This window comes from Humulus lupulus, chromosome 6 (assembly GCF_963169125.1).
Source record: "Humulus lupulus chromosome 6, drHumLupu1.1, whole genome shotgun sequence".
In the NCBI taxonomy this organism is placed as follows: Eukaryota; Viridiplantae; Streptophyta; class Magnoliopsida; order Rosales; family Cannabaceae; genus Humulus; species Humulus lupulus.
In genome coordinates, this window is record NC_084798.1 from 221888170 (window position 1) to 221908778 (window position 20609).

The 20609-nt window shown below is 34.7% G+C and overlaps 3 protein-coding genes and 1 long non-coding RNA gene across 7 annotated transcripts; 3 read left to right on the forward strand and 1 right to left on the reverse strand.

Annotated features, from left to right (window-relative positions):
* The first annotated feature begins 1478 nt into the window (after positions 1 to 1478).
* On the forward strand, positions 1479 to 3536 carry LOC133783494 (GPI-anchored protein LLG1). Its single transcript, XM_062223135.1, has 3 exons — positions 1479 to 1845; positions 1934 to 1990; positions 2869 to 3536. Exons 1-3 carry the CDS (start codon positions 1758 to 1760, stop codon positions 3228 to 3230), a joined length of 507 nt encoding a protein of 168 aa, XP_062079119.1. The 5' UTR covers positions 1479 to 1757; the 3' UTR covers positions 3231 to 3536.
* Positions 3537 to 3723: 187 nt separating this feature from the next.
* LOC133783492 (pentatricopeptide repeat-containing protein At5g56310-like) lies at positions 3724 to 5663 on the forward strand. Its single transcript, XM_062223132.1, has one exon. The coding sequence runs from the start codon at positions 3980 to 3982 to the stop codon at positions 5624 to 5626; it is 1647 nt and encodes a 548-aa protein (XP_062079116.1). The 5' UTR covers positions 3724 to 3979; the 3' UTR covers positions 5627 to 5663.
* LOC133783493 (actin-related protein 8) lies at positions 5590 to 9883 on the reverse strand. Of its 3 annotated transcripts, none has more exons than XM_062223134.1 (12): positions 9389 to 9868; positions 9214 to 9299; positions 9060 to 9109; positions 8881 to 8948; positions 8735 to 8796; positions 8477 to 8574; positions 7893 to 7974; positions 7450 to 7592; positions 7034 to 7182; positions 6418 to 6551; positions 6183 to 6301; positions 5590 to 6002 (listed from the first exon to the last, which is right to left on the reverse strand). In XM_062223134.1, the coding sequence occupies exons 1-12, from the start codon at positions 9724 to 9726 to the stop codon at positions 5925 to 5927; spliced, it is 1407 nt and encodes a 468-aa protein (XP_062079118.1). In that variant the 5' UTR covers positions 9727 to 9868; the 3' UTR covers positions 5590 to 5924. The 3 variants fall into 3 exon arrangements, 2 of the variants coding, with proteins under 2 accessions (XP_062079118.1, XP_062079117.1); XM_062223133.1 differs by having other exon boundaries at positions 9039 to 9109; positions 9389 to 9866; XR_009870902.1 differs by lacking the exon at positions 5590 to 6002 and having other exon boundaries at positions 7104 to 7182; positions 9039 to 9109; positions 9389 to 9883.
* Positions 9884 to 11856: 1973 nt separating this feature from the next.
* Positions 11857 to 14961, forward strand: LOC133784543 (uncharacterized). Of its 2 annotated transcripts, XR_009871404.1 has the most exons (4): positions 11857 to 12026; positions 13146 to 13256; positions 14161 to 14210; positions 14300 to 14961. It is a non-coding gene; the product is annotated as an uncharacterized LOC133784543 (long non-coding RNA). The 2 variants fall into 2 exon arrangements; XR_009871405.1 differs by lacking the exon at positions 14161 to 14210.
* Positions 14962 to 20609: the final 5648 nt, after the last annotated feature.

The window sequence follows — 20609 nt, forward strand, 5'->3', positions numbered from 1 at the left end:
GGAAGAAAATAAGTATGGGTTTTTGTCATATTTGTATCAATAGATAGTGTAGTAACTGCTACGCCAACTAATTTAATGCACTACCCACTTTGAAGTGTTGGGTCATTGTTAATATTATTATTAGATAAAAAAAAGTGCAATTTGGGAGAAAAACATCACATGTTTTTGTCGCAGCCATTTATATCAATATGGCACCTTCTTTTTTTTTTTTTTTCTGAAGACAGTATAGTTCCTAATTTAATGCAATAGACTTGGTAAAAAAATACTTTTTTTTTGTTGGGTCATTGTTAATTCGAGGGTTTATATATTTTTCACTTTGTATTTTGTCTTATTATTTGTTTGAACATTGTATTTTGATAAATTACTTTTTAGACCTTATATTTTGTAAAATAGTTAAAATAAAACCTAAACTCGATTTTGGTCAATGTTTTCTCAACTAAAATTACGAATAATTTACCAAACTAATAATCTAGAACAAAAATAAAATCATTTTACTTAAAAACTGTGTTGTTATATTTAATTTTTTCTTCATCAAAATTGAGTTTAGGGTTCTATTTTAACTATTTTACAAAACATAAGGTTCAAAAAGTAATTTGTCAAAACACATGGTCTAAACATGTAATTGGACAAAACACATCCAAAAAAATATAAACCCTTAATTTTATTATTAATAATAAAAAATAATAACTTGGGACAATATGGGGTTATTAAATCTAAAAATACAATTGGGGAAAAAGGAAAGAATGGGTTTTATTAGGTGTGAGCATCGGTCGGTTTGGACGGTTTTTTTACAACAAAAAATCCAGAATTCGGTTTTCTGTCCGGATTGGTGCAATCCAAAAACTGACCGAACCAAACCAGTTTAAAAAAAAACCGACCGTTTTGGACCGCGATTTGGTCGGTTAAACCAACCAAACCGAATTGATTATTGTTTTTTTTTTTTTGAAAGTTTTAGTTAAAAAAATTAAAAATTTTGGATTGTTGGAATTCATTTTTGTGCATTTTTAAAATATAAATATATAGAACATAATTACATTTACAAATTTTTAAGTTTGAAACATAATTAAAAGTACAAATTTTAAAAATTTTAATAATTAATAATTATATAATATTATATTATTATTTTATTATGTTCGGTCGGTTTCAGTTTTATTGATCGGTTCACCCAAAATTTCAAAACCGACCGAACAGTGGCGGTTTGCACCGTCGACGGTTTTTTCGGTTTTCGGTTTAAACGGTTTTGGTTTTTTCGGTGTTCAGTAAGTCGGTTTACACAATTTTTTCGGTTTTTCAGATTTTATACTAGCCCTAGTTTTTATCACATTTATATCATTAGAAAGCCAAAAATTTAGACTTGGTAAAAAAAAGTATATATATTTTTGTTGGGTCATGACATTGTTTATATTATTCTAAGTTTTTTTTTTTAAAAGGCAATTTGAGACAAATCACGTATAAATTATAATAGATATAAACGCGGTTTGGTTTCAGTGCTAGAAATCTCAGTTATCGCGTTTTCTTTGCTTTGCTTTGCTGTACTCTACTGTAAACCATCTTTCTACCCAACCTCATTTGCTACTACTGCTCAGCTCTTCTCTTCTCTTCCCTTTTTTTTTAATAATTTTTATTTACTTATTTTGTATGTTTCTCATTCATAACGTTTGTAGATCTTAGTTCTCAAAGAAAGATTCAAGCTTTTTCATTTATTTAGTTATTTTTTCTCATAAAAATCTAAGAAGTAGAAGGTGAACCCAGAAACCATGAAGCTGGATCGGAGCTCTGCGCTTATCTTTTCATTTTTATTGATGGGTCTTCTTGCTTCTGCTTCATCTTCTACTCACATCTCAGGTTCTTTTCTTACTTTGATCCTTTTCTTACATAAACGCATTTTGGAGGTTGGATTCTGAATGAATTTTGTCTTTCTTTTTTTATGCAGATTCCATCTTTGACTTTCATGTTTCTTCTGGTCGCAATCTCCTTCAAGCTAAGAAAGGTATGTTTCTTTACAAATTTTCTTCTTTTGTTTGGTTGGAGAGAGGCTTTGATGAATGCATTTATATATGTGTGGCTGTCTCCTGTTTCAGACCTCATTCATTTCTACATTTAAGATTTGCCCATTTCAATAATCTTTCTTTTGTGTGACACTTCACCCATATCAAATTTTCTTTGAAAAGAGAAGCCTTTTAGATTAAATTATCTTCTCCATAGGTGATAATTTTAAGCTTATTTGACCATGTTCCTTTTCAATAGGATCATCTTGGCTGAACAGATTGTAATAAAGCAAAGTGTATATACATATATACCTTTAAGAATCACCATGCTATATTGGAACTATCAAGTTTTTCCAAGCCAAGCCATTGATGGTGTTTAAAGTCTCATTCTTTTGCTAGCATAACATAAATGTGTTGCTCATCTTTGTTTGCTGCAACAAAAACAATTTCCATGATACTGAGTATTCTTCTTGATTGTGATCTGTATCATATCAACCTCTTTAGCTCAAATGAATGCAAGAAGAAGAGCAAGGAAGCTTCCATTTTTTTTCTTTCAAACTAGCTCCCTCATGTAACCCTAGATACAAAGAACTATAGCAATTTCTATGTAGGTACCCAGTAGGGCTCCAACCTTTGACATTGTGGGAGCAAACCACATGCCTAATTATTTGAGCTGCCCCTCTGGGGTGAAAGCCTCCATCTGTCTTTGAAATGAACCAGATTTTATACATAAATGAAGGGCCTGTTGATTTTTCTTTTCCTTTTCTTGACTTTGAAATGAAGCAAAGTTGAGGTGCCATCTCTGCTGTTTAGAATAATGACAATAGTTCTCGACTCCATTAGTGTCCTCTAAAGAGATTATATGTCATGTTATATGCAGGTTGCCCTGTGAACTTTGAGTTTTTGAACTACACTATCATCACCAGCCAATGCAAAGGACCGCATTACCCTGCCAAGCAGTGTTGTGCAGCATTCAAGGACTTCGCCTGTCCATATTCGGATGTGTTGAATGACTTGACAAACGATTGCGCTTCAACCATGTTCAGCTACATTAACCTCTACGGCAGATACCCACCTGGTCTTTTCGCCAGCGAGTGCAAAGAAGGGAAGCTTGGTTTGGAGTGCCCTGCACAGCCACCATCTGTATCAAAAGATGTAAATGCATCTAATGCTGTGGCTTACTCATCACCATTGAGCTTGCTAACGGCAGCCTTTATTGTCTTGTTACTCAAGTTATTTTAAGGAAAACACCTTTTCTTTTCACCCTTAAAGTATTGGTTGGTTGACTACTAACCTTGTGGGCAATTCAAATTTTCATTCGTTGGGTTAAGTCATGTTTCACCCTTAAAGTTATATGCTAGAGGCTTATTGTATGTAATTGTCTCCCTCCACTTATGTATTGGTTTGAGTTTATTATGGCTTTGTGGCCGTCCAAAGTAGGCGGGTTGAGGCTTCTCTTGTACTAGACATGGGTTTGTGTATTACCTTGACAACTATATATTGTAAAAGATTCTTTCATATTAATTTTTATACCTTGTTGCTCTCTGATTTTTGTCTCTCCTTTGCTAAATGAGAAGACTTGGTCCGATGTTAACAGTCATGTCATCACAAAGATTTTATATCATTATTGTCAAATATTTTTAATTAATTTTTATGTTTTAGATATACTGACACGCCGTGACCATGCCAGATGACTTTTCCATTTCATTGGGAGGCAATGAAATCATATTATTTCTTTTCAATCAAGTTCAGAAGAGTTGGAGGGGCAATATGATATTGCCATAAATATGGGGTCCCAAATGCAATTATCTAAGTTTTCCAACAAGTTTTGGATTTCTTTTTTTTGTGGCTGTGATTGACCAACCAGTAAAAGTTTAAAATCATGGGCTGAATCTTCTTTGAGATGGAGAAACTAGAAACCAGCACCAGTTTTCCAGGGCTTATACAAATACCATGTAAAGGGAAGAACTTAATATACCATTACATACAATATGGCTTCTTTAACAACACTACCACCATCTGTTGTTGTGAACCATAAGATTCCTCCCACTGTGGCTTTGCTTCAAATGTGCTGCAACTTTCATGAGGTAAGACAAGTTCATGCCCAGTTGGTAGTCTCAGGACTCCTACGCCGCCATCCCAACGGCGGCAGACTTATCGAGTCTTACGTGAGAGCCTCACACGTGTACTATGCCATGTCTGTCTTTGACACAATTCCTTCTCCTGATGTATTTGCCTACAACACCATTATCAGAGGACTCATGCTGATAAAAGACCCTCATAGCTCGCTCTTAATGCTTAATAAACTGTTGCTAAGTGGCCTCATCCCGGACAATTATACTTACACCTTTGCCCTCAAAGCATGTTCCCAACTCAAAGCTCTTTGTCCAGGTAAGCAAGTCCACTGCCGGATGATCAAGGCTGGAATAGCAGCAGCAGCCAATACTTACACTCACAGTTCACTCATACGAATGTATACAAGCACAGGTTGCATGGATTCTGCAGAGCTTGTTCTTGCAGAGTTAGTGTCCACACCTGAAAACACTGCTAGTACTATTGTTGCCAAGAATGCCATGATATCTGGGTACCTGAGTCAGGGTCATGTGGATAAGGCCAGAGCCATGTTTGACAAATTGGTAGCTAAAGATGTTGCTTCTTGGAGTGCTATGATATCAGGGTATAAAGATAATGCTATGTATGTTGAAGCCTTGAGCATCTTTGGAGAGATGATGGCTTCTCGAGTTTCGCCAAATGAATCAACGCTTGTGAGCTCTCTGTCTGCCTGTGCTCATTTGGGAGCACTGGACAAAGGAAGATGGATTCATTCGTATGTGGATAAGAATGGTGGTGATGAGATGAGTGTTACTCTTGGTACTGCTCTGATAGACATGTATGTTAAGTGTGGCTGCCTTGAATGTGGTTATCAAGTCTTCGAGGAGTTATCTCATAGAGATGTAGTTACATGGGGAGCTATGTTATCTGGCTTTGCAGTGCATGGGAAGCCCCAAGAGTGTTTTCAACTGTTTGATGAGATGGTTTCTCAAGGATTCCAACCCAATGGAGTTGTATTTGTGGCTATTTTAACAGCTTGCTCCCATGCTGGCTGCGTTGAATTGGGACATCAATATTTCCATCAAATGGTGAATGACTTTGGAATAGTACCTTCAATTGAACACTATGGCTGCATGGTAGACCTCCTTGGCCGTGCTGGGCGGTTGGCAGAAGCAGAAGATCTCATTTCGGCCATGCCAGAAAAGCCTAATTCGATCATTTGGGGTGCGTTTCTCAGTGCTTGTAGAACATACAAGGACCTAAAGAGAGGGAATGTTGCATTCAGACACCTGACCGAGCTAGAACCAATGTCCGGTGATCGGTACAAGCTTGCAGGGCTTATGTTTCAAAATGCTGGTGAAAAGGAAAATGCCAACATGATTAGGAAGTTCATCAATGAAAATGATCTGGAGACAACCCGTGGAGTGAGCTTCATTGAAATCGATGGCGTGGTGAACAAGTTTGTATCCGGCAGTGTTAATCATGACAGAAGTGAAGATATCTATACAGTATGGGAAAGTCTACAGAGATTACTAAAGATAGCTAAATCTGAAGCTGAGAAACAGTTGGAGTATACATTCTCATAAATAGTTACACCACAAGTTCCATAAGCATTACAACCTTCTTTTTTGTGTGTGATTTTATTAATGTAGTAGCACAAATGTCACAGCATAACATTATTATTCCATAATACTTGCATTCAAGACAATGAATACACACCATATAAGTCAAAGACTAAATCAAAAACAGCCTATAGTCTTTGACAGAGTTCTATCCTTTCTTTTTGTATAAATTTATAAGTTGAAAGATCTTCAAAGCCCTCCACAAGATAAGGTTGACTTCGAGTTTTTCTGTAAGTGTACAACTGTATTTGATAAAGAGGATTCACCATCGGCGTTTGATTCTGGGATTTTGTCGAAACTGCTTCTTTGTCACACACCAAGGGCCGGGGAACGTGCTCAACTGTATGAATAACAACCAAAATGAGACAACCACTACTTCAAATAATTTAATGTGATAATGGAGAGAGCTCATGTTGTATATTGAAATAGAAGTCTCAGAGTTAAATTTTAATAATTTATTAACATGCCATCTCGAAAGAGTACTATAAGTCCAAATGTTTAGTAAGTAATGCAAGCTTACATTGCTGATAAGCTTAGCGCCAAACCATGCCGTGTCTTGGCCATATGGAGGAGGAATGACCTTAACTCCACTGGACAAAGATGGAGAGAGTATTCCATGCAGTTCCTTTTCTAGTCGCCCTGAAACAACAACCAAATGCATGCCACATTGATATCAATTTTCATTTAACCAACTGGGTCAGAAAGATTTGATTCACCAATTGTATCCTTTCCACATGAAATTGAGCTATATATACCTGCCAGTCCGGGTAAACATGCCGAGCCACCTGATAGTATGACAGTCTTGAACCAAGCATTATCATTTGTTAATTCTGCAGCATCACAATGGTCCATACAGAGTGCTACAGCCTGGTGCAAACCCATTGCTCGCCTGTACCAAAAGCAACAAATAAAAAAACTGTAGATGATGCATTCCAGACCAGTTGTACTCGTACAAATACATGAGATATACAAATACCACTATCCTTATTCTAGACATAATAGCAACTTACAAAAACTACAATATTATAGAGTTCCAATTCTAGTGAAAAACAAGATTAGCTGTACCAAATTTGCAGAAGAATAATGAAACAACTACCTGATTATATGCATATTATTCATATGTTTTTCACAATTTAAACGCTATACTTTCATGAAGTCTCAATTCTTTTCTATTAGAAGAACTGTATTCTCAATCACATTTTTAACGCCTAGAATCAAGACATAAAGCATTTCTAGACATCTTTTTCGATGAATTATATGGTAGAAGTTTTAATATCCTTGCGGCACACACACACACTCACGCATCCACACAGTTGGAACTTTCGTGACAGTGCTCATGAAGCAATAAATATTATAAGTCCCAGAACTTACACTCCTGCCATTCGTGGCTGGAATAAGATTTCTCCTGTTTGAAACCGCTCTTTTGAAAGAGTGAACTGACCTTCTCCTGCTGCGTCAGATGATGCTCGTGTATCTTTGAGTAGCTCAGCTTCATAATCATAGGCAACATAACAGAGATTCTGTATAGAAATAGGTCATAAATAGAACTCAGCTTCAGCAAGGTCTCCTTACAAAAATGAGAGAGAAGAGCAGTAGAAAACAAAATCGAAACATTCCACTAAAACACAGGATACTAATGGTATTAGTAGTTTAATGTACCATGAGCAAAGTATTTTCTTTGAGGGTGCAAAGCTGATAGTATTAAAACAGAATGACTAGAGTCTGGAAAAACAAGGATAAATATTCAACACAATATTCTGCACTCAAGAAACAAGCAAGACTTGTACCTCTTTCAAAGTGCGAACGGTGTACAGCGATTCAAAACTAATATTGTTCTTCTGCATCAACTCCTTAAGAAACCCGGTAAGTTTTAGTGCTCCCAGTCCCACAACCTCCACACCCACTTTGCGCATTACTTTACCATGTAAAACTAGAAACCGAAAAAGAAAAGAAAAGAGTATATTTCAGATCCCCAAACATTGAATGCAACCAAGATATGATATAAAAGAAATGACACCAGCATAAAAAAATGAATAAAAGAAAGCACTGGAAAATCCATAGAATGAAAATGAAAAAAGAAGAATAAAAGCATCAAGGCTGCATGGAAAGTTAAAACTGTAACTTATACTGCAGGGCTAATCAGTATATATCATAGGTAAATGAAACCTTGTTGATAGTTTAAGGAAGCATAAAGCATATAAAAGATAAAAGTGAAACTAGCACTCCTTACTTGGAACAACCGATGTGACTTGAAACCCAATATTTACAACAATTCCTGAAGTTCTTCTAGCAGCATACAAAGCTAAAGTTGCCTACATTTTCAAAAACAGAAAGTGGATAAGATCTTACAAATAAAAATCATCTATCAAAGAATCAATTGAACATTTTAAGCCAAAAACAAAAGGTCCAAATTACTCACAAACAAGCATAAGTACATAAAGCATCTCAGCTTATAGTGTTACACAAAAGCCACACAAAAGGAAAATGAAGAATGAAAATTGGATCAAGGCCTCAAAATCTATATCCGATGGTAAATGTCATTTTTGCATGAAACAAGCTAATCTTAATTCTTTACCAAAGAGGGGTAGCTCAAATGATAAGGCATATGGTTTGCTATACCAAAAGGTATGAGGTTTAAGTTTCTCTTGGATACCTACATAGCAATTGCTATAGTTTTCTTAGTCCTCAAATACTACTGTAGTGTTAGCGGAATCCTAGTTTTATAAAAATAAAAAAATTACTCTTATTTCTTTTAGTACTAAATATTTTAGAATATTAAACAGCAGTGGCAAGTTAAGGCTTAGCGAAATTTACCTGATTAATTGCACAAACAGCAGGAACATTCATGTCAAATAGTGTTGTGTATATAGCTTCCTTGAGTTGCCGTCTTGATGCTTTTGCAGATTCAGTATCTGCAATAAAAAGACAGAAACCACATCATAAGGACAGAAAGTGTCTCAAACAAGAAAAACACACAATTCTCAAGTGTCTCACTAAGGAATTACACGACCAAACTTCAACAAAATTGAACTATCTAAATCACAGAAAGGCAATGAATATATAGAAGCTGACCATCATAATGCAATATTGGTATAGACACAACCACTGGCTGTGATGGTGCTCTTACCTGCATCCTGTGAAAGACATATCAAATATACATACGTGAGTAAAGAAGCTCATTTCATGAAAGCCAAAGCAAAGAAAAAGAGAGGAGCTACCTGTTATAAATAGTGGAAAAAAACTGTCTAAGTCTGGAATACATTGGAGACTCAATGTTACCAAATTCCTGCATATGAGAAAGTGACAGTTGGGATTACACACAGTTGTGGTGAATGAATGAATGATGAAACTTTGAAGCTGTTAGTTAAAAGGTGACCAAGAAAGTAGCAGAGCGCACAGATGGAGCAGCATACTTGCTCCAACCGTATTTGCAATAGCCAGAGCCACCTGGTCAAAGGGCAGAGAAGACATAATTATAAAAAACAAGAAATGGGTATTGAGTAGTGTTCCTTCCTATATGATAATTACCGCAAGGAGCATATAGGTATTACCATCAATGATAATTGAGCCAGGGACTTTCAAACGTTGACCATAAATCCGCATAAAAGACAATTGGGTCGGTTGAGGTGTGAGGGTTCTGCAACCAAGAAAAGCGAAAAGCATTGATAATGAAAGGAAAAAAGCAAAGAAAAAAGTGAAAGAAGTCCGAATTGAAAGTGGACTTACGGAAGGGGATAAGCAGATCTCAAATGGGTTTCGGCAAACATAAGAGAATCCCAAGAGTGAGGAGGAGAAGCATTCTCATTCTGGAGGAAGAAAACCCAAAGCTTTTCGTCTGAAGCCACGGAATTGAAGTACTTGCAGACCACACTCATCTTGGCAGCTTCTTTGGGTCCCAGAATTTTGAGGATTTGCAGAAAAACATCTGAAGGTATCTCCTGGAAGGGGGAAGACGGCGATGGCGGATGAGGAGAGAGACTGTGGCGTTCGGATGAGTCGGGTCTGGGAGTGGGAGAGGAGCGCTTGGAGACTGAATCCCATACTTTTTTCAAAAGGGTAGCCATGGATGGTGGAAAGAGAGTGTGAAAGCTATTCAAGCTTCATATCGCCATAGCCATTAGAGACAGAAACAGAAAACAGAGGAAGAAAGAAAGAAGTGGTTGATTTTGGTCTGTTTCTAAACTAAAGGTTCAGACTTTGAGTTCACACGTGTGTAAAGGAGGGAACTTGACACTCTTTCTGATGTAGTTTTTCTATTTTTTAATTTTTTAAAAATCAGACAACATTCTCTCAGCTGAAATTACCATGCAAATCATTGAATCACCCTCTTTCAGTATAAATAATAGATTTTTTTTTATTCCATAACTAGTGGTATTTTAAAGGTATTATACTTTTTTATAAAATAATTAAAATAGAATTATTAACCAAAACCGGGTTAATAATAGTTTGGTAAATTATTTGGGGTTTTTGTTGAGAAAATAGTAACCAAAACTGAGTTTAGAGTTCTATTTTAACCATTGAATCACCCTTTTTCAGTACAAATAATAGATTTTTTTTTATTCCATAACTAGTGGTATTTTAAAACACATAATATTAATTTGAAATAATAGCATTAAATTTGGATTGGAATTAATATTTAATAATCTAATAATTCATCCTTAATTAATTAAAAGATGAATCAATCAAACAAAAATCTATAACTGATTTTTAAAATTTTTGAAGAATGACAATGTTTGAATTTTTTTTTTTTTTTTTGTATTATTATAATTGTAAAGAAAGTTTGATTATTGCATAATTTTTAAATTTGGATTCATGTCCAAAAAGCCATATAATTTATAAAAAAATTATATTTGAAATTAATTGCTGGTTAAATTGTATTAAAAAAAATCAAGAATCATTTTATCAATTTATGAAGATAAAAAAATTGAGGCATTCAACAATTATCTTTAAAAATATATATTTTTTTATTAATTAATATTTAATAATAATTAGTATTAAGATAAAAATTCACAAAAAAAAAAAAGCTAAACTACAAAAAGAAAATTATATTTGAATGCATATATAATTTTGACACTTTCTCCAAGAAAAAATAAAAATAGGAAATAAATGATATTGTGCAAGTAGTAGAATACAATAAACCAAAACAAATGTAATGGAAATAAGATATTTACATTTTATAATAACAAATAAAAGACAAAAAGGAAACATGGGATTCCAATGAAAATAAGTAATCTTTAGACGATTTTTTCAAGTAAAATGGTATATTGGCTCTTAGTAGATAATAGGATAAAAAAAAAATAAATATATATATAATAATTATAATTGTGTAGAATCTATATAGTAAAATATCATAATAATAAAGAATAATTAAATATTAACATTAATTTTTATTTATATTTTTAATACTTATTTACAGTATAAGTAGGCACCCATACTATTGAAAAAAATACATAAGAGGTTACTTTCTTTTTATATTTCTTTATTGTTCTATCTTTTTTTTATACTTTATTTTCACTATTTTTCATAGTTTTATAACAAAAATTAGATTTTTATGATGTTAGAAATTTTTTATATAGAAATGTATATATAAAATCTCCTAAAAAAGAAAAAAAAATCATACTACAAAAACAGTTAAACAAAACTTTTTTTGTTCAAAAACTATTTTTTATTAAAAAAAAAATCACATGAGATGTTTCCGGCTTGCTCTTCATGTCTCAATCCTTTAAGAAAGTAAAAAAAAAAATGTTTTATGTGTTTTGACAAATTATTTTTTAGATTCTTTGTTTTGTAAAATATTTCAAATAGAATCCTAAACATAATTTTGATCAGAATTTTCTCAACTAAAATCACTAAACTACAATTCAGAACAAAAATTAAATCATTCGGTTTAAAAACTGTGTAATTATAGTCAATTTTTTCTTCATCAAAATTTAGTTTAATAATCTATTTTAACTATTTTACAAAATATAAAATCCAAAAATAATTTTTTTAATCAAAACAACTTACAAAAAGTTATAAACTCAACAAAAAAATCTGCTTCCTTTTGATTGATTGGGTTTTATACATTATTTTCATAATTTATGTTGGATTGGGAAGGGGACATGTGCCCAATTTAATGGCTGTCAATTAGGGAAATAAAAAATCTATTATTTGAGTGGTGAGCTGGGGAGTAGGGAGAGAAATCATTTCATATCACTCTCTTCCTCTAGCTTGGTCGAAACCCTCACTCTCACTCTCACACTCATTAATAAGTTCATCTTTAGTTCATCAACACACTCATCCAACTAAGTTTGGCAGCCTAATAACCTTCTACAACTTCAAGCTGAGGTCAAAACTTGGATGCAAAGGGTAGGATTTGAAGAAGGTAAGAGTTAGAATTTGTAGCTCATCATCATCTAATTCTTTAAATAGAAAAGTTAGAAGGATTCAAAAGGCTTGAAGAGTATCATCCACAAGAGTGAAACTAAAAAGGTTTGGGTTTTAATAAGTTGTTATTTTGAAGTATATAGTTAGATGGAAAGTTTGAGCTGTGTTAGAGAAAATATCTCATTATTTATAAAAGTATAAGGTACTCCACTCATCACCAATTGGTTTTGAGATAGAACATCATGCTTCTTATCATGCACTCTATTCTACTTTAACGAAATATGTATTCGATCCAAATCCAAATCCAAAATCGGTCAAAAAAGAAGGCTAAAAGAGTCATTTGTGATTCGGGGATAGTGAGCCAAAAAATGTTAAAAGAGCTAATGAGTCACTTTCGATAGAGTCGTCCAAGATTGGTGAGCAAAAATAGCCACCATCTTAAGAGGATGTTAGAGAAAATATCCCACATAAAAAGTGCGTGGGTATATTCAACAATTTATAAAAGTATGAGTTACTCCACTCGTTACTAATTGATTTTGAGATAGAACTTCATGCACTCTATTCTACTTCTAGACCGCTTTTCACATTTTAACAAGCTGATGAGCTGATTTGATGTAAAGTTTAAGCATGCTTTGATGTTGTATTATGTTGCATGCATGAGGATATAAACCCAAATCAGCTAGAAGAGTCCAAAGCTCTTTTAAGGGTTTAGGTTACATTTTGAAATTGCCCAGCTCATAGGTCTGACTTTCAATGGGTTTAAGATGCTATATTTTGTGTGGTATTTTTTAATTAAATTGCTATGGAAGAAAAGTAGATAACATTATTAGGCTGTGGAATCACTAAAAAATGTTGAGTATTCATTAAGTTATGACTAACAAAATTAGTGTGCAATATGTTTTAGAAAATCCAAATTTGACCTATGATTTTGGACTAAGGTTTACAAAAACGAAAAATAACCTTTTGGCCCTGGAATTGTTGTGTTATGTTCTTAACATATTAAAGTTATAAGCTGGAGAATTTTGAGAGAATTTATTAAAGGATGTGATTTTTGGAATTTTCGCAATTTGAAGGTTTGAGATGATGTGCTTAATATTGGGTTTGCATGTTATCATAGGCTTGTGAAGACCCTTTTGAGGAGGAAGAAGAAGAGATTGAGTTTTTGGCTGAAACATCTGATGTTGTTGAGGGTGAAGATGAGGGCATTGACTTTGACTTTGATTATTTGGTGGGTCATTTAATCTAATGTGTTCAAACAAATCCTTGGAATAAAGACTTTAACTGCATTTCTCTTTTTTCTCTTCGTATATGTTCAATCCATATATAGATATATATATGAGTGCACTCTTAATGGTTACTATCCATGGATGGTTACTTTAATATTAATCATTAGATTAAGATCAATGATCCATATTTATAGTTGTTAATTAATATTTCTAAAAGTAAATTTTGATTTTTTTTAAGTTTGTAGAAAGATTACCTGATGAAAAATGTGTATTTATTATGAAAATATAATATTGTAAGCTTTTCATTTTTCAAATACATGTCAATTTCAAAATATAGCTATTGTTTCTCATTAGTTCGAAATACCATTAATTATAACAAAAAAAATTAATTAAATTCGAAATTAATGTAGAAAAAAAAATATTTACTTGTTGGTGACTTGCTATACCAAGTCTCTATGTTGTTAAATCATCATAATTATTAGTACTCATCTATAAGTAGTAACCATTGAGAAGTCTTCTATATATATATATATATTAATTCTGCCTTAATATATATAATTTTTCATATGTCTATATTTAATTGGAAATGGTTAAGCAACCGCAAGTTAATACTCTTAATGTAAATAGTTGCTGTTGGATTTCAAGGTGAACTTATTTGCAAAGTGAATGGACTTGATTTTAATTTTCTCCATTGACTGAGTCTTCCACAGCTTGTACAGTCTATTGCAAATGGTCTTTGAAGACTTTGAATTTTATTTAGTCCATGAACTTGCAATGTCTTTAGAATCCTCAAATGCTATAATCAATTATATGAAGACATTTTTTAACACTACACTTTTAGCTATTACCAAATTGCCAATATGATGATGTCACACCACTTTGGCTGAGTTTGATTTATTTTTTTAGTTATTTTTCTTACTGGTTTGCTCTTCCAGTCTCTCAATCATCTAAGAATGGTAAATATTTTCCCCTTCTATTCTTTTTTTCCCCACCACCAAACCAACTCATAAAGCTGATAAGTTATTTTGGTGTCTTCATTTTTCAGTGGTGCAGTTCACTTCACATCAACAAATAATAATGACCGCGGAGTTGGAGATTTCGATATGGAGAGATTTCAACTTTTCGAGTCTTTCTTCTTTCCTTGGACAGTGACTGTGAGACTTAAGTCTCTTGCATTGTGTCTAAATCCCCTGCTGCAACAGCGACGGAGCTAGACTTTGGGAAGAAGTGGGGCTTTCAATAGATTTAGAGTTTTAGTGAGGGCTTTTATGTTATTTTCTTTAGTTATGTTAAAGTATTTAATTAAAATTTCAAATAAAAATTTTTTTTGAGGTGGGGCTTGAGCCTTCACATTGGCCTTACTACCCTCGTCCCTGGCTGCAATAATTTCTTGCCTCCCACCAACAACTAACTTGAAAATATAATATTCTTGCTAAACTTTTAAGTTTGGAAGAACTAGTGTTGTAAGTGAAAACTTTGAGGGGGTTTTTTACTACAATGGTCACCATGTTTGACTAATGTGGTTGGACGACATAAAACCGCAGTTTTGTAGTAGTGAGTGACCCTTGCAATATGCCTAGAGTCCTTTTGCTTAACTCCTGTGTTGTGTCTTTATTTGCAGCATACTAGTTCGATTCGAGTCCTGATGGTAAGCTTCGTGTAGTTGTTGGCGACAATCAGCAGGGTATGTTAGTGGACTCCCAAACTGGAAAGGTACTCATTTTTTGTGTCAACATTCTGCTGATAGCAATAATAATGCATCGAAATTCGAAAGCTTATATTGCTAGATTCATATATTTTCATGCAGACAATGATGCCTTTGCATGGCCATTTGGATTTCTTTTCCGCATCAGCCTAGCACCCGAATGGCGTCACTTTTTGTTAGAGAAAAATATACCACATGAAAAGTGTGTGAATATATTCAATAACATAAGAGCATGCGTTACTCTACTCATCACCAATTGGTTTTGAGATGGAACCTCATGCTTCTTACCATGCACTCTATTCTACTTCTAGATCACTTTCCACATTCTAACACTTTTGCAACTGGAAACCAGGACAAGACCTGCCGGATATGGGATGTTCGTAACCTCTCAAAATCGGTTGAAGTACTAAAGGGTAACCTTGGAGAGATTCGGTTTATTTGGTACACATCAGATGGTCGGTACATGGCAATGGCAGAGGCTGCAGAGATTTTGTGCATGTGTATGATGTGAAAAGTGGTTATGAAAATGAACAAGAAGTCCATTTGTTTGGTGAGATATTTTGCTTGTCATTTAGTCCAGAAACAGAAGCACTTTTCATTGGTGTATGGGATTGTACTTGTGGAAGTCTCCTTGAGTATGGTTGACAAAGGAACTACACAACTCTTTGATTTGAGTTGCACTTGCATAGTTGCTTGGCAGGGAAGAGGTTTTTCAAGAAGAAAATTTAGATGTAAAAATTGTCTTCTTTTTTTTGTATAACAAAAAGGCCTCAAAGGATATATTTAGTTCATAAAAATAAGTTAGGAGAGCATGGTGTATAGCATGGTGTCTTCAACTCTCAATTACTATACTACTACTAGTAGTTGTGTGTGAGTTTTTTTTAAGGACTATGAAATAATGAAAATATATTATATTACAAGTCCAATTACTCATAACAACAAATACAAAATCTTTACTAATATAGAAAATATCTTGCCAGAAAAATATTACAAATTCTTCAATAAAAATTTATGGTCACCTTCTAGAGTTGATTCTTCTCTTTATGTAGTTTTGTGGAAACAAGTCACCAGGATAACATTATTAAAAAAAAAAATTGTTAAAAATTACAACATATAATATTTTTTTGAGAGGTAATGTTTTTTACAACAAATAAAATTAAATAATAGTAGTTCCTTATTTGGTGTATTGGTAAATTGGTCTTTACTATATCTTAAAAATGTAGAGGCTTGCTTCTGAACAACAAAAACTCTTTGAAGTTTTGGAGCAAAGGGAGATATTTTGGAGACAAAGATCGAAGCAATTATGGCTAAAGGAAGGGGACCAAAATAGCAAATATTTTCATGCATCCGCTAGTGAAAGGAGAAGGGGAAATCAGATTCAGCGGCTACAAAATAAGGAGGGGGCCTGGGTGGAGTGGGAGAGTGGTTTAAAAGACGTTATGTCTTAATATTTCCAAGAACTATTTCGAGCTTCTGATACTGAGTGGGGCGAAGTTATCGATTGTATTGAACCAGCTATCTCTAGTGATCATAATGATGCGTTACTCAAGCCTATTTCTGAGGAGGAAGTTCACGCGGCTGTCTTTCAGATGCATCCAGATAAGTCTCCAGGTCCAGATGGGATGACCCCAGCTTTCTACCAGAAATACTGGCATATTATTGGTAAGGATGTGGTGGAGGTAGTTCATAATTTCTTTGAAACAGGGGTTCTCCCTACTTCTGTTAATGATACCAATATTGTCCTGATCCCTAAGAAGAAACATGTGGAAAATATGGGAGACTTGCGACCGATTTCTCTATGTAATGTTTTGTACAAAGTGGTGTCGAAGGTTCTTGCTAATCGGATGAAGAATTTATTAAACCAGATTATCTCTGACACTCAGAGTGCTTTTATTCCGGGTCGGTTGATCACCGATAATATTATGGTTTTCATTTGAAGTGATGCATTATTTGAAGAGAAAACAACAAGGAAAGGAAGGGTATATGGCGCTCAAACTAGATATGAGTAAGGCTTATGACAGGATAGAATGGTCTTTTCTACGAGCAATTTTAAGCAAGTTCGGTTTTCATGATAAATGGGTGAATTTAATTGTTCATTGTTTAGCCTCCGTCCAGTACAAGATCGTTAGTGGTGGCCAGGAAATGGGTCATATTGTACCTACTAGAGGAATCCGACAGGGGGACCCGCTCTCTCCTTATTTGTTTATACTGTGCGCAGAAGGCTTCTCAGCTCTACTTCAACAATATGAAAGGAAACGATGGATTCATGGGTGTAAGGTGGCTAGAGGAGCGCCTACGGTATCGCATATGCTTTTCGTAGATGATAGTTATTTGTATTGTAAGGCTACTGTTCAGGAAGCAGGAAAAGTTTCTCAGCTTCTTAATTGTTTTGAACAAGCTTTGGGTCAAAAGGTTAATCTTGCTAAGTCCTCAATTTTCTTTAGTCCCAACACTGATATTCAATTGAGAAGGGTGATCTGTGAGGAGTTGGGAATGCAGGAAGCTGGTTCGGGCAGTATGTATTTGGGCCTGCCGAATATGTTGAGAAGAAATAAAGGACTTCTTCTGGGGTTCCTGAAGGAGAGGGTTAGGAAGAGGTTACAAAACTAGCAAGGGAAGCTTTTATCTAGAGCCGGTAAGGAGATCCTTATTAAGACTGTCATTCAAGCTCTGCCAACATATGCAATGAATGTTTTTTTGAAACCTTTGTCTATTTGTAAGGACATTGAGCGTATGATGAGTAGATTCTGGTGGAATGTTCCTGAAAACAGAAGGAGAGGCATTAGTTGGATGAGCTGGGATCGCCTTAGTACTCATAAAACTAATGGCGGAATGGGATTTAGACACTTGAGGGATTTCAATTTGGCCTTGTTGGGAAAGCAAGGCTGGCGTCTATTGTCTAATAAGAATAGTTTAGCTGGACAGATTTTCAAAGCTAGATACTACCCTCGTGGTGATTTTTTGACTGCAGAACTAGGCCCCAATCCTAGCTTCATTTGGAGGAGTGTTTGGGAAGCTCAGAGTTTGGTTCGTCTGGGGATTCGGAGAAGTGTTAGCTCAGGGGTAGAGATCGATGTGCTTAAAGACCCGTGGCTCCCTAATGATGATCACCTGTTTGTCACCTCTAGGCACCCAGGCCTTATCAATAAGAAGGTGGCTAGCTTGTTCTACCCAGGGTAGCGTATGTGGGATGTTGAGCTATTAAATGATCTGTTTGAAAGCAGGGATAGGGATCTAATACTGGGTATTCCTCTAGCTGATGAACCAGGTGCAGACGTTTGGTACTGGTCTAAGGAATTCTCGGGCTTGTATTCAATCAAGAGCGCCTATAAGCTAGCTCAGTTGATGAATGGTAGATGGCAGGAGGATGGGAACGCAGCTTTCTGGCGAGTGATTTGGAAGTTGAAAGCCCCTCCTAAAGTTAGAAATCTGCTGTGGAGAGCAGCTTCAGGCTGTCTTCCCACCCGTGTCCAGCTTAGACTTAAGCATGTGGAGGTGGACTCGTTGTGCCCGCTGTGTCAAGGAGCGCCTGAAACTATTATTCATATCCTGGTAAGCTGTCCATTTGCTCAAAGATGTTGGGAGAAGGTGAGGATAGGCATCCCAGGGTTTACTTCCTTAGTGTTTGCTAGTTGGCTTCAGGATGTGTTTGGCCAGATTTCAGACAGCAGCAGAGGTCTCTTAGGTTCATTGTGCTGGGCTCTTTGGAAGGCTCGTAATGAGCTGGTTTGGAGTCAGAAGCATCTCACGGTGGATCAGGTGGTGTTTCTAGCTACATCTTCTCTGTCTCAATGGCTTCAAGCTCAGGATAACCAAGTGGTTTTGCATTCCAGTTCTGTTGCGGCAGGTGATGGCAGTGAACGCTGGACCAAGCCTCAAGTGGGATCTATAAAAGTTAATGTTGATGCTTCTCTGTTTCTCAATGATAATCATTATGGCTTCATCTGTGTTGCCAGAAACCATGAAGGGGTTCTGCAAGAAGCTATTGTCTGCTATAGACAAGGGGTAGTGTCTCCTATAGTGGCGGAGGCTATTGGCGTGAAGGAGGCCTTGAGCTGGATTAAAAGGAAGGGGTGGAGTCGCGCGGTGCTGGAATCTGACTGTCTAGTGGCTGTACAAGCTATTAGGAGTAGTGTTTCCATGCCCTCTTATTTTGGTTTATTAATTAAAGACTCTCAATGCATTTTGTCCACTTTACCAAATGTTACTTTGTCATTTGTTAAGCGGTCTGCGAACAAGGTTGCTCACTATTTAGCGAGAATCTCTTGTTTGTATGCTGACTGTATTTTTTGTGGGAACGATATTCCCGCTGACCTTATAGCTGTTTTGGTGGCGGATTGCTAGTTAATGAAGATTACATTTTATTCAAAAAAAAAATGTAGAGGCTTACAAGCAATCAAGGCTAAAGCTCTCTTGTAAATATATATATATGGTGTATAGTTACTTCAATATTAATAATTAATAATTGAATTAAGATCAATGGTCCATATTTATAGTTGTTAATTAATATTTTTAAAAATAAATCTTAATTTTTCGAATTTTTGGAAGGTTTACCTGATGAAAAAAGTGTATCTATTATGAAAATATAATATTGTAAACTTTTTATTTTTCAAATACATGTCAATTTTTAAATATAGGTAGTGTCTCATTGGTTGGACACAACATTAATAATGACAAACGAAAAATAATTAAATTCAAAATTAACGTAGAAAAAAAATATTTACTTGTCTATGATTTGCTATACTAAGTCACTATGTCATCAAATCTTCATAATTGTTAGTACTCATCTATGAGTAATAACTATTAAGAAATCTTCCATATATATATTTGTTTGTACAGAAGATTTGATATTTTATATTTAAACATCCTTATTTTTCATTTTAATTTATGTATACACCTTTGCTCAAGAGAGTGAGCTTAATTAAGCATCCAATTCAAGTGTTGTTCATTGGAATCTGAGCAGGATTGGTCCTGAAAAATTGGAGGTTCAAGCTAAAGTATATAATATGAGGCTTTCAATGTAATATTGTTTTTTTGTATATATAAAAATAATATTTTTTGAAAGTCTATATAAAGTACTTTTTTATATATAAAAGAAAAAAAAATGGGCCTCCAGTTTGGTGCTACCTTATATGGTTGGGTTGGCTAAGCCAAGAGCTACACTAATTAACTTCTTCTTAAAGTGTTTTTTAGCCTAAAATGTCAAAGTACATTGTTAATCTAATCAAGATTTAAAATTGATTTTAAATTTTAAAAGCTTAAAAATGGTTTTTAGAATCTTATCTAACCACACATCTGTAAAGACAAAGACTTTAAATCTAATCAAGATTAAAAGACATAGACTTTGAGTTCACACGTGTGTAAAGTATGGAACTTGGTTATTATGATAATTATCAATGTGATTATGTTTATTGGCGATAATTAATTATCTTCTTTCTTTCTTTTGTCATTTTTTTTTAATATGGGATATTTGTGGTAAAAGTTGGGGGTGAACATTTGACTCGCAAAACCCGCAAAACTTGCACAACCCGCCCGACCTGTAACCCCAAAACTCGCTTTTTGGCCAAACCCGTTAATTTCAGATCGGATTAGACTCGAACCCGAGTATGTTCGGGTCGGATTCAGGTGTAGTAAATACACATATACGGGT

What these genes read in the sequence shown, in the direction of transcription:
- LOC133783494 (XM_062223135.1), top strand. Translation starts at nt 1,758, where the DNA reads ATGAAGCTGGATCGGAGCTCTGCGCTTATCTTTTCATTTTTATTGATG. An exon ending in ATCTTCTACTCACATCTCAG is followed by an intron (nt 1,846 to 1,933) that starts GTTCTTTTCTTA and finishes TTTTTTATGCAG; the next exon opens with ATTCCATCTTTGACTTTCAT. An exon ending in TCTCCTTCAAGCTAAGAAAG is followed by an intron (nt 1,991 to 2,868) that starts GTATGTTTCTTT and finishes TGTTATATGCAG; the next exon opens with GTTGCCCTGTGAACTTTGAG.
- LOC133783492 (XM_062223132.1), top strand. Translation starts at nt 3,980, where the DNA reads ATGGCTTCTTTAACAACACTACCACCATCTGTTGTTGTGAACCATAAG.
- LOC133783493 (XM_062223133.1), bottom strand. Translation starts at nt 9,726, where the DNA reads ATGGCTACCCTTTTGAAAAAAGTATGGGATTCAGTCTCCAAGCGCTCC. An exon ending in AGATCTGCTTATCCCCTTCC is followed by an intron (nt 9,300 to 9,388) that starts GTAAGTCCACTT and finishes TCTTGGTTGCAG; the next exon opens with AACCCTCACACCTCAACCGA. An exon ending in CCGTTCGCACTTTGAAAGAG is followed by an intron (nt 7,183 to 7,449) that starts GTACAAGTCTTG and finishes ATTTCTATACAG; the next exon opens with AATCTCTGTTATGTTGCCTA.